Here is a 19,413-nt window from a genome sequence, read left to right as displayed (position 1 = left end):
AAGTTTGTCTTGAGGAGGAGCCCCACCCCCTATTCTGACTGTCTTGTGTGATAGGAGGGATAAATGCTAAAGTTGTTTATCAAGGTGATTGTTAGAATAAGATTGTAGACGGGCAGTATTCAAAAAGAATATTAAGAGGGGAAAGACATCCCCCTAGTTTAATTCCTGTTTATGGGAAAAGAGAGGGAAATGTTAAAATGGCTCATTAAACTCTCTGTTTTGTTCAAATTGTCTACTCGGAGCTCATGAAGAAACAGACAACCCTTTCAAAGTCTGTAGGAAGAAGGTTTGTCTGAAAAGGAGAGGGGTGGATGGAACTAACAGTTAAAATGAGCTGCAGGCAGTGAGTAGCCCTGGTCTGAGTAAGGTGGAAACTGTTGCTGATTTTGTGATAACTGATGGGGTTTTATGTACTTGATGGCCTAGTGTGCATTTCTTTAAAGAGTCGTTAATGGTTTTGTTTGTACTGCAGAGTTTGCTATTGTGTTTTTTACAAAGTGATTGCCTAAGGCTTTGATTTTAACTGGCTTCTGTTATGCACTCCTTGCCAGATCCTGTTTACAAAGAGAGAGAGACACATAACACAAAGAAATGGGTAAAGGGCTAACTAGATCCCAGGAAGAGGTCCTTGTAAGAGTGGGACAGGGAGGGAAAGTAGAGAGGAGACCACAGGGAAGATTTGCTCTACCCTAGTTGGGGGTTTCCCCTCTTGCTTAGGGGTAGGACTGAGCCACACTCCCATGTAAACTCTCCTGATGACTCCTCTTAATCTCTCTTTCTCTCTGTGTTTGCCTTTAAACTAAAAGTCATCTCCGATCCCAACTGTCCACAGGGCTTCCCACCTTCTCTGCCAGGGGTCTCTCTCCATCCTTCCTGTTAAATACCTTTCTGTCCTACTAGAAAAGTAGGATTAATTACTAGCGACCCATCTGGAGCTTTGCTGAGTCAGCCTTTACAGCCCTTGTATCTTTGGAGCATGTGGGATTATGGGAATTGTAGTCCCAAACCTTTTAAAAGCACCCAAGCTTTCAACTTGCATGAACTATTTAGAGAATATGCCTTGCTTTCTTTACAAATTTTTTTTTTCTTCCTATGCAGCCACCACAGTAGGTGAATATGGTATTGGACAGCAGGACGTGTGGTAGGATAAGAAAGGGAATAAAGTGCATGGGTCTTCCTTTCTTCGAAAGATTGATAAAACAGTACAGATGTTTGCTTAATGTACTTGGGGATTGAGATAATTTTGTTTTGCTAGATTTTATTTTTGTATGGATTCCTAAATTAGGGCTGCAGGTTAATTGCTATTAACTCTGATTAATGTATTAATCACAATTTTTTTTTTTTTTTTAAATTTGATATTCATTTTTTAAAATCATGTTATAGTATCTTCTGTCTTCTCTTCTGCTGTTTTTATTCCTTACCCTGTCCTTGGAGTGATCTGGCATCTGTCCCTTCCTCCCCCCCCCCCCCCCCCATGCTGGTCTACCTTTAAGGTAGTCTTCTATTGATCCCCAGCAGTGGCAGTATTACATGTATGCTGCCTGCAGTCTACTCCAAAGCTTTCCCTCCAACCCTTACAGAACCAGGAAGTGATGTCAGAGGAGGCAGGATAGACTAGAGCAGGGGTAGGTAATTCCGGTCTTCGAAAGCCACAAGCAGGTCAGGTTTTCAGGATATCCACAATGAACATGTATGAGATGGATTTGCATGCACTGCTTCCTTGAGATGCAAATCTATCTTATGCATATTTATTGTGGATATCCTGAGAAGATGACCAGCCTGTGGCTCTTGAGGACCGGAATTGCCAGTCGCAAAGAGCTGCAGTGGAAAATTAAAATTCTTCAACTGTGAAATTAATTGTTCTTAAATTTATTTAATCACAATTAAATTTATTCAAAATACAGCTCTAATCTAAGGGCTCCTTTTACGAAGGTGCGTTAGCGGTTTAATGCGCGTAATAGCGCATGCTAAACTGCTGGCTGCGCTAGCCACTTCCGCCTCCTCTTGAGCAGGTGGTAGTTTTTCGGCTAGCACGGGGGTTAGTGCGTGGTTAAGTTACGCACGCTAAAGCGGCTTCGTAAAAGGAGCCCTAAATGTTTTGCACTTTATCTGGGAAAGTTCAATACATTTTATAATGTTTCTCAAACCGTTTTCAAATGAATGAACGTTTTAAGAAAATAGCAATAGTGAGAGGTGTCACAGTAAAATTCCATAATCATGAAGTAAGACTATTAATTATGGGGCCCTTTTTATTCATATGTGTTAATGGGCTTAGTGCACTGGAAATTCTTGTGTTGAAATGCACTATGCCTATATTTAATGAGACAGTAAAATGATTTGTTTGGAGTGTTTTTTTTTCTATTTGCAGGTTGTGTGCGAATGTCATTAGTGCATGACAATTGCAAATAATTAATATGGGAGCATTTACCTATTTAGGAAGCAGTAAGGCCTAGATTCTATAAATGACACTTAAAGTGAGGTGTCTAGGCATAGTGAACTGATCTAGCTAGGCGCCTAACTTTTCTTAATTGGCTTTATTGGTGCTGATAATTGAAGTAGTATTTAGAAAAAAACAACCCCCCCCAATTAAATATCCGTTTAAAAAAATTAATTAGGTGGTAGGCACCTACCACTTCGAGATCAGACGTCTATACCAAAGCATCTACCAGCAAGTATGTGTGGTTAGAGGCAGATTCAGGGTGGATTTTGAGTATGATTTGATTTAGGCTATGAAAATCTTGTCCTAAATGGCAGTGTACCTAAGGACTCAATGCCTATTGGCGCCTAAGACCACTTTAGGCACTATTAGGCCCTGATTCTATAAATGGTACCTAAGTGCTCCTGTGTTAAGTCTGCATTATCTGGTTAGTGCAGTACTCCCCCCGATATTCACGGGGGTTCCGTTCAAGGAACCCCCGTGAATCTTGAAAAACCGCGAATATGGTTTTTCATGGGGGAGACTGAAGAGGGCAGCAGGAGAACAGCTGGAGCGCCGCGAGTGCAGGAAATCGCTCATGGTATGCTCCGACCGCCTCTTCTTGCACTAAGTCGGGCCTTATCCAATCAGGAGCTGCGTGTCAAAGCAGCTCCTGATTGGATAAGGCCCGACTTAGTGCAGGAAGAGGCGGTCGGAGCATACCGCGAGTGATTTCCTGCACTCGCCGACGCTCCGGATCTTTCCTGCCTCTTCCACTGCCCTCTCCTTGTCGGCGGTTCGTGGTCGGAAAATACCGCTAATGACTGGAACTGCGAACCGCCGACCTCGAACGACCGGGGGAACACTGTATGTGCTAATCGGGAAATATATCACAAAACACTCTTAACACGTTTGCAGTGTTTTCTTCCATGTTAATGCTTTTTAGTTAGAGAACCCTATATCTGCTACTGAAACCTGGAGCAATTAGGGGACCGTCTATTCAGCTGTCCACCATGAATTCTCCTTTAGTATATACTCACAGAACCAAAATAATGACCAGTGGCAGTATGTCGACAAACTGAATTGACCTCACAGGACTTGCAGAAATTGAATTTGATTGACCAAGCAGACAAATTAGAAACACCAAGAGATGGATCATGCACTTTTAAAGTTGCTTTAGTTTCTGTATTTGCTCCTGTGAAAAGGTACTAATTTAGTCTTAGAGCCAAGTTAAAATAAAAGCTGCTTCACCGATCATCCTGATCACGCTGATATAGAATCTTAAGAAGAGAGAGACCAGCCTTATCAGATACAGGGTATAACTTATGGCCTAATGCAGGGGTAGACAATTCCAGTCCTCGAGAGCCACAAGCAGGTCAGGTTTTCAAGATATCCAAAATGAATATGTATGAGATGGATTTGCATGCTCTGCCTCCCTTGAGATGCAGATCTATCTCGTGCATATTTATTGTGGATATCCCAAAAACCTGACCTGTCTGTGGCTCTCGAGGACCAGAATTGCCTACCCCTGGCATAATGCAACTACTAAGTAAAGACCACCAAAGATGAACTGAATGTAGAACAGCAAAGTTTAAAATGCTAGCGTAAGCAAAGGTTTCTACCACCCAGTCTCTTGAGGGGGGAAAATGCCTTTAAAATGAACACAGGTTTGTCTTCTGTAAATTGTTTTAACCTGTTGACAAAATGTCTGGTAACCTGCAGATAATAGATGGCTTTCATGTGCCCACCATCTGTATTACAAACTTGCCAGTCATGATCAGATGTTAGAAACTCATGAACCTAGTATGGACATTAGCTATATTTTTTAAAAATTTTGCAGATTTTTTGCTTTTGTGCTTAATTTCTTTAGTTTCATATTTGAGGCTATTGGCATCACTTGAGCTCAACATAGACTTCATTAATAGCCTTTAAATAGGGCCACGTATGAGACCCCTCCCCCCCCCAAAAAAAAAAAGCAGTAGTAGTACTTCTTTCCACGTAGTCAGATTTATACCAGCTGCAATTAACATTACAGCACTTCTGTATAGGAAAAAAAACGCATGTAGGAATGCTAATTTCTAAAATTGCCTGGAGTAAATATGTAAAAACCTGACCCTAAATATAAGTTTCTGATTTGAGGAGAAAATCCCACTGCAGCTCCTTGATCTGAGACAAATTTCTTAACCCTCTGTTACTGTTGCCTCCAAGCTGAGCCAATGTCCTCTAATTGCACTGCTACCAGTAGGGGGTGGTATGTTTTCAGTCACTATGGACAGGCAGGTTCCCTGGAGTTCTGCATAACTTGCCTGTCCTTCACTGTTTAAAATGTGATTTTGAAATGGCACCACCCATTGGCAAGCCTGTGTAGATGGAGGACTCCTGCTTGGCTTAGAGAGAACAATGCCCTCCATTGCCTTGGATACAAACTTAAATTATGAGCTCTCTGGGGACAGAAAAACACTTATAGTATCTGAACATACACTTCAATAGCCTTCAGGCCTTGTAGTCTGTTTATGAGAAATATAAATTTTTTAAAAAGTGTGTAAAATACTGGCAAAGTAGTGTTTGTGTTGCCAATGAGGTATCATTAAAAGGGCAAGCATATACATATTTTCCTTTCTTTAAATTTTCAACACAAGCATGTGCCTGTTCATAAAATTGCCCTCTTAAGCAAATGTTGCTATGTACTGAAGTATCCCACAATTCTGTTCCTCATCATAAGGAATTGGGAAAGGTGTTTTTATACGTATGTACCTTTCCACTAACATTTACCATTAGTTACCATCACTACACATTTACGCTGGCTTTTACAAAGTCGCGTTTCTACCATGGGTCAGCAAGATAAATGCTTTGATACCCATAGAATTCCTATGTCAGAGCAAAAACTGAAGTAGAAAGGGACTTGGGAGTAATCATCCATAAAGACATGAAGGCTGCAAATCAGGTGGAGAAAGCCTCGGCAAAGGCTAGACAAATGCTTGGCTGCATCAGAAGAAGCTTTATCAGCCGAAAGCCCAAAGTTATAATGTCATTATATAGATTCATGGTGAGACTGCACCTGGAGTACTGCATCCAGTTTTGGAGGCTACATTACCAAAAGGATGTGAAGAGAATTGAGTCAGTTCAGAGAATGGTCACAAGGATGGTCTCGGGACTTAAAGATCTTTCATATGAAGATCGTCTGAGCAGTCTGCGCTTATACTCGCTCGAGGAGCGCAGAGAAAGGGGGAACATGATAGAAACTTTCAAGTACATAACGGGCCGCATCGAGGAGGAGGAGGAAATCTTCACTCTTACGAGTCCCACAGTGACAAGAGGACATCCGCTAAAACTTAGGGGAGGAAGATTCCATGGGGACACCAGGAAATACTTCTTTACTGAGAGAGTGATTGATAGATGGAATGGTCTTCCACGTCAGGTAGTCGAGGCTAGTAGCACTCTCAACTTCAGGAAATGATGGGACAAACATGTGGGGTCGCTATTGGGGTATGATAGAGGATACTGAAGTATGATAGCGGATAGTTTTGATGGTCGCTATTGAAGTATGATAGAGGATAGTTTCTCAAGGGTGGAAGGGATCATTGGCCCTTTTCTGCCGTCATATTCTATGTTTCTATGTTACATTGCCTCTATTGCGGCTTTGTAAAAGGGGACCATAATTTATTAAAATGGAGGAACAATATGAAAATATGATCTTCATGAGTATTTCCCTGCCTGATTTGTATTTTTATGGGTTTAGGAGGTTTTAGTTTAGATTTTTGCTCTTCAGGCACAGTTTTTGTAAGGTTTAGGTTTGTTTGTTTTTTTAAGCAGCTGAACAAAATGTCATTAAAAGATTTCCAACAAGCTTTTGAAATGCACCATGCCCTTCCAAGAAGAAGGTCATTGAATATATTATAGGATCCACTCTTTAACCAACAACAAATCTCTGTGGATACATGGGAAGGAAACACTTTTCATAACTTTGATTCCTATTTGCATTCTCTTTTTGTTATTGAAAATAAGATAAGCAAATTAGAGAAGTTATTGTCTTCCAGCTGTGTAAATAGAACTTTAAACATTAAAATAAAAGAATTGTTGCCTTTATTTTTGGTAAATTCTTTATCTAGCTTGTTTGCACTTGCCAGCACTTTCAATCTGGTTTATATCCTCTCTTAATCTAGCAATTTGTTTTCCTTTTCCTTCTGACATCCAGATTACCTAGCACTGTGGAATCTTTTAAGCTGCAATAAGCACTGTTTGCTTATTGCAACTTAAAAGTTACCACAGAATGCGCCAAAGTGGTAAATTTGGTAATTTGCATGTGCACTGTTTGTCAAAAAAAAAAAAAAAAAAAAATTATTTTCTGGATAGGGGTATGTTTGGGAGTGGAGAGTGAGCATGACACTGCTGTGAATTCCCATTATCTCGTGAGACCATGGGAACTCACAGCAGCCATTTTTGATGACTGCTCTGCATGGGGCAGGAGTGTAGGAAGATCGCTTCTGCCCTGCATCACCGCTAGACCACCAGGTAAGGTCGATTCACTAGGGGGGAGGGATCTCGGCACCAAAAACTGTGAATAGTTGAAACCGCGGGTGCCGAAACCGCAAATAAGGAGGGAGGAATGTACTATGTAGAGTATGAAGCTCAAGCTCACAGGGTCATAGAAACTGTAGTGGTTGGATAGGGAACTGGTGAACGAGTGGCCAGACTACAGATAGTAAAGTAACCATAGGGAAGGAAAAAAAGAGAGCATTGGGGATGAACTGTCAGAACAGCAATTAGCAAAAGTTGGCTGAGACTACCAGTTTTTGGCAAGCGTTGGAGAGAAACTCCTCTTCCTCTATACTGGAGGTTCAAAGAAGAGATATATCTGCTCTTGAAAACTCATGTTAACTGGCCTTCTTGTCTGCTGCACTTTTAAAGCTATGGTATTCACTGATGTGCCACAAATAGCTAGAGTTTTAGTATTTGTTTTAGTATTTTTCTAATGAATCTATCTTATGACAATTAGAACTAGCTTGAATACCTGGAGGACCAGAAGTGATTACTATGGGGTTCATAATTAGAGAATGACACGGTGATAAAATTCATCACTGTCCCCGCGGATAACCGCGGGAAATAATCCCATGTCATTTTCTAGTGTCTATTTCATCCTCTGTCCTTCTATGCCAGCATTCGTCAAAGCAAAGCTTGCGGGTCAGTGATTGTGGCCATTCATACTCTGATTCTTCCCTTTCTCCTTAAAGAATGACATGAAGATGGTTTCCCGCGGTTATCCGCGGGGACGGGAACGGTGATGAATTTTGTCACCGTGTCATTCTCTATTCATAATCAAAACTTAAACACGCCTTTAAAAACTCGCTGAAGTCGGCACTTGGACGACCTAAAAGAGAGGTCATCCAAGTGCCGATAATCAAACCAACTTTCTGGACTTATCCAGGGACATTTTTAGGCCTCTGAATGCTGCTGTGCTCCCAGAGCTAAAGGGGGCATATCTGGAGGAGTGGTTAGGGCAGTATTTCGGTGAGATGTGGGCTGACCTAGACTTAGTGGTCCTGCAGGGATAATCAAATGTTTCACAAGACTTCCTGGATGAAACTTATACATTGTGAGTTAAGATGTGGTAAAAGCAGGTATAAGTGCCAAAAAGGCATCCAAAGTGACCAGATAACCACCGCAGAGACAACGTAAATACTCACACATACTCCCCCAGTGATTACTGACCTCGCATCCCCACAAAGATCAGCATAAAAACATACCTACCTGTCTCCGGAACATCAGCACCTGCTATAGGAAAGCCTAATAGAGCTGCATACAGGTGTCTTAAGTAGCCTGGGGGGTGGGCTAATGAACCATTGAGAGGAGGACCCAGGCCCATAAGCCACTCTAACCACTACATTCATGGTGGAAAATGTGAATCCTTCCAAAAACCCTACTGTACTGCCATATAAGTGCCACCTGCAGCCATAAGGGCTATTGGGGTTTAGACAGGTAGGTATGGTGGGTTTTGGGGGGGGTTTACTATATCCTATAAAGGAGTTCTGGTGAGATGTTTTATCTGGCACCCTTTTTGTGAAGTTCACAATAGTGCCCTGTAAGGTGCCCCACTGCTCTGTTGCTATGTCTGGGTGGCCAGTCCATCACAATGCTGGCCCCTCCCATGTCCTGTTCTGGGCATATGGGACTTAGACAAATTTTGGGTTGAAAATGTGGTATAAAGAGACTTACTGAGAGTCTGGACAATCAATGGCCTGGACATCCAGATAGATTTTCAGGGAAAAAACTTCTAGACTTCTTTTTCAAGAATGGACATTTTACCATTGCCAACTTTGGGCGTCTAGCGCGATGCGTTCGAATCGGTTTGATGTTTCTCTTGATTATGCCCTCTATTGCTTTAACCCCCTCCCAAGATACACGGAGCAAATTGAGCCTATGTGAATGAATAATTTATACAATGCTCCTCATTGAGTCAATAGCCCTTCCTTCCTTTATGCATTCCTTTGTAACATTTGATAAAATTTTACAATACATATCTGATAAAAGGGGATGTGATACACACAGGTACAGCAGCAACCCCCCCTCCCCTTCCGGGTCAGCATCTCTATACCTTAATCCCTGATGCCTGTTTTACCTTCAGGAGCCAGCTACACTATGGAGAAGAATTTTCAAAGGCCTGCACCAAGGCCTGCCTTCTACCGAATCCCTCCTTGATTTGGTTTTTCAAAACTGGAAGTTACTTCAAGGAGGGACTCGGCAGAAGGAAGGCCTTGGAGCAGGCCTCTGAAGATTCTTCATCATGGTGTGTCTGGCTCCTGAAGGTAAAATAGGCACAAGGAGAGCTGGGGAAGAGCTGCCAATTCCGACTTGGGCACACATTTTTTATTTATTTTTTTTTTTTTTTAAATATACCATGGGAACAAGGTTTTTCTACCTCTCATGGAGCGGTAAAAGGCCTTGCTACCTTTCCTGTGGTAAACTGGCTGCAATATTTCCTGTTCCCATGGATTTCCTGTGGTTTGCCACAATTTACCACAGGAACCCATTCCCAAGTCATTCTCTAATGCTGCTCACTGCCGGCAAAAGATTTGAAGAGGTGAGTAGGGGACAACAGTTAGAGACCCCCTCCCATCGGGTGGGGGGGAAGAGGAGAGGTGTCAGTGTCCTGACCCAAGACAGTACCAGGGGTGCACCACTGCCACATCCCTCACCTTACTAAGCCACTGACTGGAGTTTCCCCAGGACAAATATGGGAATCACTGTTATAAAATGTGACTATCTCTACTACTACTACTTATTAATTCTGTATCGCTGCTAGATGTACACAGTGCTGTACACTGAACATTCAAGAGGTGGTCCCTGCTCAGTAGAGCTTACAATCTAATCAAGCAGTCAAAAAGGACAAATATGAGGTTAGAGAGTTTAGTAGAGAGGGAATAATAAAACAGACATGGATGCTTTATAAGCAAGTGGGAGTTAAAAGCAATCTCAAAAAAGTGGGCTTTTAGTATTGATTTGAATACTACTGGAGATGGAGCTTGATGTGCAGTCTGTTCCAGGTATAAGTTGTAGCAAAAGAGAAGGGACATAGCCTGGAGTTGGCAGTAGAGAAGGAAAGGTGACAAGTCACCAAAACAAGTGAAGTTTTAATGAATTCTGCTGGAGCATTCAATTTGAAATACAAGTCTTAGCCCCATCCTTTGAACTTTAACAAAAAAAAAAAATTTATATCATATGTTACTTTTTCAGACTACCCATAGTCTCATGACCTGAAAAATCAGCCATTTCCTACTTTTTGGACACACTACTTTAGTCATCCTTTTCCTATAGATAGTCACATATATAGTAACATTCAACTGCATCATTGTGGAGTCCACAGTTATTTGTCCAAAGGAGGTGATGAAGTCTGTCTGTGCAATTAGATGATTTGAAAAAGCTAATTTCAGTGATGATGCAAGTAAGTTTAGTAGCTTAAGACAAGTCATTTATTTGGATCAAAATGCTTTGTCTACACCAGTGGTTCCCAAACCTGTCCTGGGGGACCCCCAGCCAGTCAGGTTTTCAAAATATCCCTAATGAATATGCATGAGACAGATTTGCATATAATGGAAGCGACAGTTATGCAAATCTCTCTCATGCATATTCATTAGGGATATCTTGAAAACCTGACTGGCTGGGGGTCCCCCAGGACAGGTTTGGGAACCACTGGTCTACACTAATTCATTCATTAGTAATGAGTAAGATTGATTATGGAAATGGCCCTTCTGAAAATACCGTAAAGCAGGGCTGCCCAAGTCCAGTCCTCAAGATCTACTGGCAGGCCAGGTTTTCAGGATATCCACATTGAATATGCATGAGAGAGAGGAGATTTGCATACCAAGAAGGCAATGCAGGCAAATCTTTCTCATGCACATTCATTGTGGATATCCTGAAAACCTGGCCTGCCAGTAGATCTCGAGGACTGGACATGAGCAGCCCTGCGGCTTAAAGCGTCGTCCGTTGTTGCAAAAGTAACAGGCATATGTTAAATAGGAACCATCAGTCTATCTTGCATGCCCTCCATTTGGTCCCTTTTAAGTAGAGGATTATGTTTTAATGATATTTTAGATGTTTTCATATTAGTCGTCATTTTGGGCATGTTAGAATAAATGTTATGTACTACATACAGTATTGATATCCCAGGATAAATTGTTGAAGGTATCTTCGTTGCATGAAATTGAGCATTTTGTTATGGCTCTGTTTATGGAATTCCTTGCCTCTGTATGGAACAAAAATATTTTGGTTTTTATAACGAGATAAAAAAGTTTGGCTCTTGGCCAAGCATTTGGGTCATGCAGTGATTTTGAAAATTGTAGGGCCCTTTTTACTAAAGTGTGCTGAAATCGGGGCTTAGTGCATTTTAACATGGGAGTTTTCCTGTGCGCCAAGCCTATGTCTTGCTTTAAAAATAAAAAAAAAGCTTTATGCAGGGCATGTGTTAATGTAGCCATTAGTGTGCACGTTGCCTGCTAGGGTTAACGTGAAGCACTTGTCACCTATTTAGGAGGCACTAGCCCCTGGGTTCTGTATATAGCGCCCAAATTTGGACATGCTGCCAAGATGTGCGTGCAACTTGGCTAACAAGTCTATCTTTGTATCGAATGGGTGACACAAATAGAAATAAAATTTTTAAGCCTTAGACTAGAACTTCACACATTTGTTCTCTTAAGTTTTAAAACTAGCTCTTTTTAATTAATATGCTGTATATGCTCCTGTAATTCCTGATGGTAAGTATCGGATTGGTCTCTTTGTATCCCACTTTGAACCTTGTAAAGGGTGTGTTATACGAGAGGACGCTGAAAAGTTCTCAGCCCAACCAAGAAGAGAATGAGGTGGAGCCATGAAACTTGCAAGTTAATTCCACACTGTTCTTGAAAGTCTCATGGCTCCACATCATTCTCTTCTTGATTGGGCTGAAAACTTTTCAGCGGCCCCCTCATAAGTCCATGATAACACAACACACCACCCACTGCTATCCTGAGAGATTTTCACGGGCAGTACTTAAGTTTTTCCTTCCCTCCTACGAGCACGACCCAGTGAGTTTTCAGAACTCTCTTACTTTTGAGACATCCTTGTAACTTGGCTCCCAACTGATTTCATTGTACACCGCCCTCCCCCTTTTCAGGTAGTATTTTGTTTTGTGAATTGTTTCCGGAGACCCGGCCCTTTTTGCTAAGGTAAACTGAGTAATTATTGTAGGAGGTCCCACCTTTTATACAGGAGACAGTGATTCTCTATGAAGAGAGAGAGAGAGAGATAGGAATAAGCTTCCTGTTCAGCAAGCAGGGATTGCTCTCTTTTTATTTTAAAATGACAGCAAGAGCCCCCCAAAATACACTGTCTTGTAAAGAATTTAACCCCAGAGGCCTTGTGAATGTTGCAGAGTGATTGATGTCTGCTCCTGTTCTCTCACCAGTTCATAATGACCCTCTTGCATATTTATCCATCCAGTGTAGTTTGAACCTCCAGAGGGGAGAAACAATTGCGCATCTGTTTCAGATTTGATTCTGCCTCTGGAAAGTTTAGCTTGTTTGTCACATTGCTGTCATTAAAGGAATGTTTTGCAAGGAATGCACATATGGTCCTCATCACGCCAGTACTTTAACTCCGGACTGGTCAGCAGTTTTGTGACAGAAGTGACCAGAGCCAGCAGGAACTAATCTTCTAAATATAAACATTTTGTGGTTTTTAGGAATGCTAAGAAGAGGAGGAGAATGCCTTTTATGTCAAATTCTTGGCACTCGTATAGCTGTTTAGAATTTATCGTGACTCCCTCTTAAGAAAACAACTTTTTGCTCTAAAGATAAATATTTGTTCCCACTCTTCACATTTCATTCCTGGTTTTGTCGCAATAAATGTTAATTCCTTTTTTTTTTTTTTTTTTTTAAGTTTCACGTAAAATGGTTCTAAGCTTCTGGATTGACTGTGAATGAATGTGGATTATTTCATACATACATTTATACTTTCTGAAAATATTACATTGGGATAAGCTGAATCATCCATTATGGAAATTGCTAGCAAGCACTATGGTATGTTTGGGAGAGGGGAAAGAAGAGCAAAAGGATTTTAAAAAAGATCATTTCCCCATGATATCTAGAGGATGCTGAGAACGCTTTAGTTTTCTGTCTCCATTGGATTTATTGGCATTAGACCCAACCAGTGATGAATTTATAACTTTGGCTGCTCTTAGGCATTCGGACAGCTGGCTGCCTAACCGTCCCCCACCCACAAAAATGCATTAACAGCTGATATAAAATAACTCTCATTGGGCAGATACCAATAGGCACTTTTCTATAGTACCTATTTGGTAAATCTACCTGGATAAAACTTGGAATATTTACAAAGCTGTGGTAAGAAATGGCCTTGGTGTACCCTTACATGGGTCTTTCCCATATGTTAAGGCAATTTTATTTTATTTTTTTAGGATTTTTTGGTTAGGTGGGAATACAGGTTGGATCACTTAGTATTTTTGAAGATGCATTTTTCTTCTATACTAACTGCAGAGATCTCCTATGTCGGTAAGACCTATAGGTGGAATAAAGTCAAGACTGATAAGGCATGGATTTTGAGACTATTCTTTAAAAACAGACAAAAATAATTTCATGGACTTAAAATCCAGATGTTTCCCGATCTCTCACGTGAGACGCAGAAGCGCCGACGTGAATTTCTTTTGAAGCCAGGTGTTCTAGCTTTAGGGGCTACATTTTATTTAAGGCACCCTTGTAAGTGTATAGTGAATCACCGTGAGATTAAGTATGTTTTCTATGAACCTTTTCAGTTAACTAATTTTTTGGCATTATCTCGTCTGAAGGAAGAACATCATTAGCTCTTTAGATCAATATAGGCATTAGCCCTCAGCTCTATAGTATTGTATTATTGACTATTTTCTTAATTTTCTCGCATTTTGTTAATCTTGGATCCTAATGTAGAACTTGAGTAAAGTTTGCATATATTTTTTCTTTTCTGTTGTTTTAATGTCAACCTGATGGAATATGTTCATATGTTAAACTTCTTTCTGTACAAGTTAATACACTTGATTATAAGTTTGAAAATGATAAATAAATTTAAAAAAAAGACTGACTAGTGGGTTTTTATTTTTGTTTTTGGGGGGTTTGGGGGTTTGTTTTTTCTTTCTTCTTTTTTGCCTCCTTTGTTTAAACAGATGGCTAAGCTACAATTTTAGAGAGATAACCTCAAAACTGGAACTACTACCGCCAGGGAAGGCAATGACTGCTACCAATTTATCATCATGTCATCCGAAAAAAGGAGGTTCTTTGGATCACAAAAATTATTTTACAGATTTTTAATTACACATAAGTGTATCAACTTGTGTACAGATTAATACAATATAAATGACATCCTGCTCAAACCATTAGTACGGATGCCCTGATTTCCCAAATAATGTAATGTAATGTAATTTATTTCTTATATACCGCTCCATCCGTTGGGTTCTAAGCGGTTTACAGAAAATATACATGAATTCACTAGGAGGTTGAAGTATCATATAGAGGCGTTAACAGCTCAGTGCATAGAACATCTTATAACATATATGTTATTTCAGGTCCTTATCTTGGATATGTCAATTTACGTCAAACCTCCATCCCACCCTTATACATGAACTCTATTTGTGTCTAACTAGAAAGAACTTTTGGCATATAACAGGAAGAAACAGCAACACTTATCTAAATGGCTGTGCTCCAGTTCCAACATGGTAAGTGTCTCAGTAAACACCCGATGTTCCACTTTGTCAGGAGCGTTTCAGCCAAAACAAGACTTCCTTGGGGAATAATAAAACTGTTGCTGAACTTAAGCTGTTTTTAATTTTGTTAGTGCGTCTGTACTAACGGTTTGAGCAGGATGTCATTTATATTATATTAATCTGTATTTATATTATATTAATCTGTACACTTATGTGTAATTAAAAATCTGTAAAATAATAAAAAAATTTTTGTGATCCAAAGAAACCTCCAGCAAATTACGAGAAATTGAAAAAATTATGATAGATTAAGTTATAGTTTTTGGTGAAATTCATTGTGCCATATTTTTTAAATGGAGAAAATATTAGCTATCCAATGAGGAAGTTATAAAAAGTTTATGGAGGTCTGGGAGCCATTCACAAATTTATTGTAAGGAATGATTATAATTGATTATTTAATTTATTTCTCTCCTTTTGTTTATTGAAGTATAAGGGGGAGGGAGGGTGGGATGATTTTATGTTTATAAAATTATATGATTATATTGGAAGAAGGATGGGAGGGTGAAGTTATAGTTTGATTTCATTGAAGGTATGATTAATAAGTATTATTACAGTGTATATGATTGTATAATGAATTACTTGTTGAAAAACAGTTTAAAAATGAATAAAGAAATTTTAAAAAAATCTGTAAAATAATAATTTTTTTGTGATCCAAAGAAACCCCCTTTTTCTGATGACATAATTTCATTGTGGGTTGGATTAATTTGAAAGTGATCCGTGTTCTTTGTTTTAATGACCAATTTAACACCTGCCTCATTTCTAGACACTAGTGATATCTTATAGAGCTTGCTTATCTAGCAGAGATGCACATGAACTGTAGTTGCCATAGCAACTGGTTGAATAATAAGGCTATTATCGGAGAGAATTAACTTTAGTTTTTAAGTAGGATTTGAGTTGGACTACAGAGGTAGCATGATATTCCCACCAGTTCAGGAAGATTATTTAAGGAATTTTGAAATGAGATGGAAAAAGTGAAGCCTGGGTTTGGAAATGGAGGAGAAAGGAAATGGCAAATTTGCTTGAAAAACAGTTAGAAATGAAAATATGCAGTAAAATTTTGATTTTATGTAAAATGTTTGATTATGCCATTAGCAATATGGCCTGAGTAGCAAGTCTTAACAATGTCCTCCACTCATAATAAAAATGCAAATGAAAAACATCAATAACAGAATCCAGGTCCGAACAGAGGTACAGAGGATTTGCAGAATGAAGACACTCATAAGTAAGTGCAAGAAGTCTGGAATGAATGTGAAAGTGGATGGAAAGCCAGAGAAGTAACCTAGGAAGAGAGAAATCTTTCACCATCATCATTTGGACTATATTAACAAGTTAAAACAGGTGATTTTTGTAGAGACTGGTGATGAGAGATGCTGCAGTGGGAATTTTATGAGAAGCAACTTGCAGTAGTCTAAGCCAGAGTTTCTCAACGCGGTCCTGGAGTACCCCTTTGCCAGTCAGGTTTTCAGGATAGCCACAATGAATATGCATGAAAGAAATTTGCATATCATGGAGGCAGTATATGCAAATCAAGTTTATACATATTCATTGTGGATATCCTGAAAACCTGACTAGCAAAGGGGATCTCCAGGACCGCGTTGAGAAACACTGGTCTAAGCAGAAGATGATGGAGTAGCTAAATTGCATAAGAACCTAAGAATAGCCTTACTGGGTCAGAACAATGGCCCATATAGCCTAGTATCCTATCTTCATGGTGACTGAAGTGCATATAAGAGACAGATTCTGAAGTGATCAATGAAGTCACTGTCATTGTAATGTTTGGCAAGTGTGCTAAAGAGGGGAGAGACACTGCAGATGCGAGAATCATAGTGTTATGCACAGAGGTGCAGAGAAAAGGAAATGTGAAATTTTGGGTAACAGCTAGGCAATATTTGGACAAGCGGCCTAAGAGTTGGGTGTGGCTGCTGGTTGGGAGACTAGATTCATAGAGGTAACTCTAGTCATCGTTATTACGAAAATGGGACCAAAACCAATGGGAAGAGATGAAATTTTTGAGGGCGTGCAGAACACCACCAGTTTTTAATAAGAAGCTGTCGAGGAGGCTCCTCTGGAAGTGCTAAGTGATTAGTAGGAAGAGAATGAAGAGAGCAGAGTTGGGAATGAAGGAGGAAGGACAGTGTGTCTTAAGAGTAAATGGTCGTCGATATTGTCAAAGGCAGCAATAAGTCAAGCAGGAACAAGATTGAGTGAAGGCCTTTGACCCTGCCGTGTAAAGGTCAATGGAAATGGCTTTCACTCTTCATCATTCTATTGTGACACCCCTTTTCAACAGACTGGCATGATCAACTACAATGGGAAGTCAATGTAACAAGAGTTGAACAGCTTATTTGAGTAGTTTGGATGCAAAGGGGAGGAGGGATAGGAGATGGTTGCAGGGCTTACAGGATCCAGTGATTGTGTTTTGAAGCATTAGAGAGTGATAGGTTTAGGCACGTGATGGGAGGGTATGGCCACAGGGACATGGAGTTGGGTGGGAATGAGGACTAGCACTAAAGCAGGGGTGTCCAACCTGCGGCCCCGTGAAGTATTTTGTGTGGCCCTGGTCGAGGGCGATGCAGTGTTTTCCTCTGCTGCCGCCGGGGGTTTACCATCTTGCCAGCTCCCTCCTCTGTCTTGCTACAGCATTTACATGTTTGTGCGGCCCCAGAAACATTTTTTCGGCCAATGCGGCCAGGGAAGCCAAAAGGTTGGACACCCCTGCACTAAAGTGTATGTGGGGGGGGGGGGGGTCTTTTTTATGGAGGAGGTGAAATGTCAAATGTGACTCGGATGAGAGGTCATAGACTGAAATTGAGGGGCAACAGGCCCAGGACTAATGTCAGAAAGTTCTGTTTTACACAGCGAGTGGCGGACGCTTGGAATGCTCTCCCGGAGGAGGTGGTGACGAAAACCTCCATTATGGGATTCAAGTGCAAGTTGGATGCACACCTCCTTGAAAATCACATTGTGGGATACGGGAAAATAGGGTCTTCATCAGGGAACACCTAGGACGTAAACAGGGAACACCTGGATTGGTCTCCGCGTGTGAGGGTCACCGGACTGGATGGACCAAAGGTCTGATTCGGTGGAGGCATTTCTTATGTTCTTAACAGTTTCTTCCTTTTTCCAAAACCACAGAGACAGGGTAGTGGGGACTGAAGGAAAGTGGGGGAGGGGGAATGAAGTTTTGAAAGTACTGATGAAGAACTCGTTAATCTGGTGAGCCTTGCACAGAATGAAGGCTGTTTGAGGAGGGATATTGTGTGGATCATAAGCAAGGCAGTTTTGTCACGTGTAGTTGCAGTCTCTAAGAAAGTGAATTGGAACTTCAAATGTTAGGGTCTGCATGGAAATAGGATCCTTACTAGATCCTCACTAGAGAATTTGTGTATATAAAGCTTGGGGTTTGTTGTGCTGGAGGACAGGGGAAAGGTGAGGCAAGAATACCGTATTTTCACGCATATAACGCGCGTGTTATACGTGTTTTTACAAACCGTGCATAACCTTGTGCGGTATATGCGTGAGCGCGTTGTACAAAATTTTTTTTACATAGTTCCCCCCCCCCCCCCCGACGTCCGATTCCCCCCCCCCCCCCCGCAGGACCGCTCGCATGCACCCGCACCCCCACCCCGAAGGACCGTTCGCACGCGCTCCCACCCGCACCCCCACCCTGAAGGACCGCTCGCACGCACTCCCGTCCTCTTGCCCCAGCCAACCGCAGCACCCCTGGCACGAACGGGGCAAGAGGGATCTCAAGCCCTCTTGCCTCCCCGACACGATCGGGGCAAAAGGGAGCCCAAGCCCTCTTGCCCCGCCGACTCCCCAACTCCCCGGCAATATCGGGCCAGGAGGGAGCCCAAACCCTCCTGGCCACGGCGACCCCCTACCCCCACCCCGCACTACATTACGGGCAGGAGGGATCCCAGGCCCTCCTGCCCTCGACGCAAACCCCCCTCCCTCCAACGACCGCCCTCCTCCAAGAACCTCCGACCGCCCCCCCAGCCAACCCGCGACCCCCCTGGCTGACCCCCACGACACCCCCACCCCTCTTCCCCGTACCTTTATGTAGTTGGCCGGACAGACGGGAGCCAAACCCGCCTGTCCGGCAGGCAGCCAACGACGGAATGAGGCAGGATTGGCCCATCCGTCCCAAAGCTCCGCCTACTGGTGGGGCCTAAGGCGCCTGAGCCAATCAGATAATCGGATAACCGCGGGAAACCATCTTCATGTCATTCTTTAAGGAGAGAGGGACGAGTCAGAGTATGAATGGCCACAACCACTGACCCACAAGCTTTGCTTTGAATAATGCTGGTGTAGAAGGACTGAGGTTGAAATAGACACTAGAAAATGATGTGGGATTATTTCCTGCGGTTATCCACGGGGACAGAAACGGTGATGAATTTTGTCACAGTGTCATTCTCTAGAGGCATAAACTGTCTCGCAACACGTCCAGAAAGTTGGTTTCATTATTGGCATTTGGACAACCTGTCTTTTAGGTCATCCAAATGCTTACTTGGGTGGGTTTTTAGATGTGTTTAAGTTTTGATTGAGCCCCATTGCTGCATTTTTGTTTTTTATTTAAACATCCATACATTTCACATGTTTTTAGTCCTGAATCAGTTTGCACCAGAAATGAACGTATCTCCACTGTTTCAGACTTCACATGGAGCGTGGAGACCATACTTTCCTTAGATCTTTTAACATTAACATTTTGCTGCATCTC

General features: G+C 41.6%; 1 protein-coding gene across 12 annotated transcripts in view; it reads left to right on the top strand.

Moving 5' to 3' along the window:
* Positions 1-19,413, top strand: part of SEPTIN11 (septin 11) — a 211,221-nt gene that overhangs the window by 19,265 nt on the left and 172,543 nt on the right. The window contains exon 1 of one of the 12 annotated variants that reach the window (XM_033914275.1): positions 14,630-14,648. The exons of the other annotated variants lie outside the window; for them this stretch is intronic. Coding sequence (XP_033770166.1) covers positions 14,646-14,648 — 3 coding nt within the window. The 5' untranslated portion in view covers positions 14,630-14,645. Of the gene's footprint in view, positions 1-14,629; positions 14,649-19,413 lie in introns of those variants that run through there. 12 annotated transcript variants of the gene reach the window in all.

Source organism: Geotrypetes seraphini, chromosome 1 (genome assembly GCF_902459505.1).
Source record: "Geotrypetes seraphini chromosome 1, aGeoSer1.1, whole genome shotgun sequence".
NCBI lineage: Eukaryota > Metazoa > Chordata > Amphibia > Gymnophiona > Dermophiidae > Geotrypetes > Geotrypetes seraphini.
This window is presented reverse-complemented; position numbering and strand designations above follow the sequence as displayed.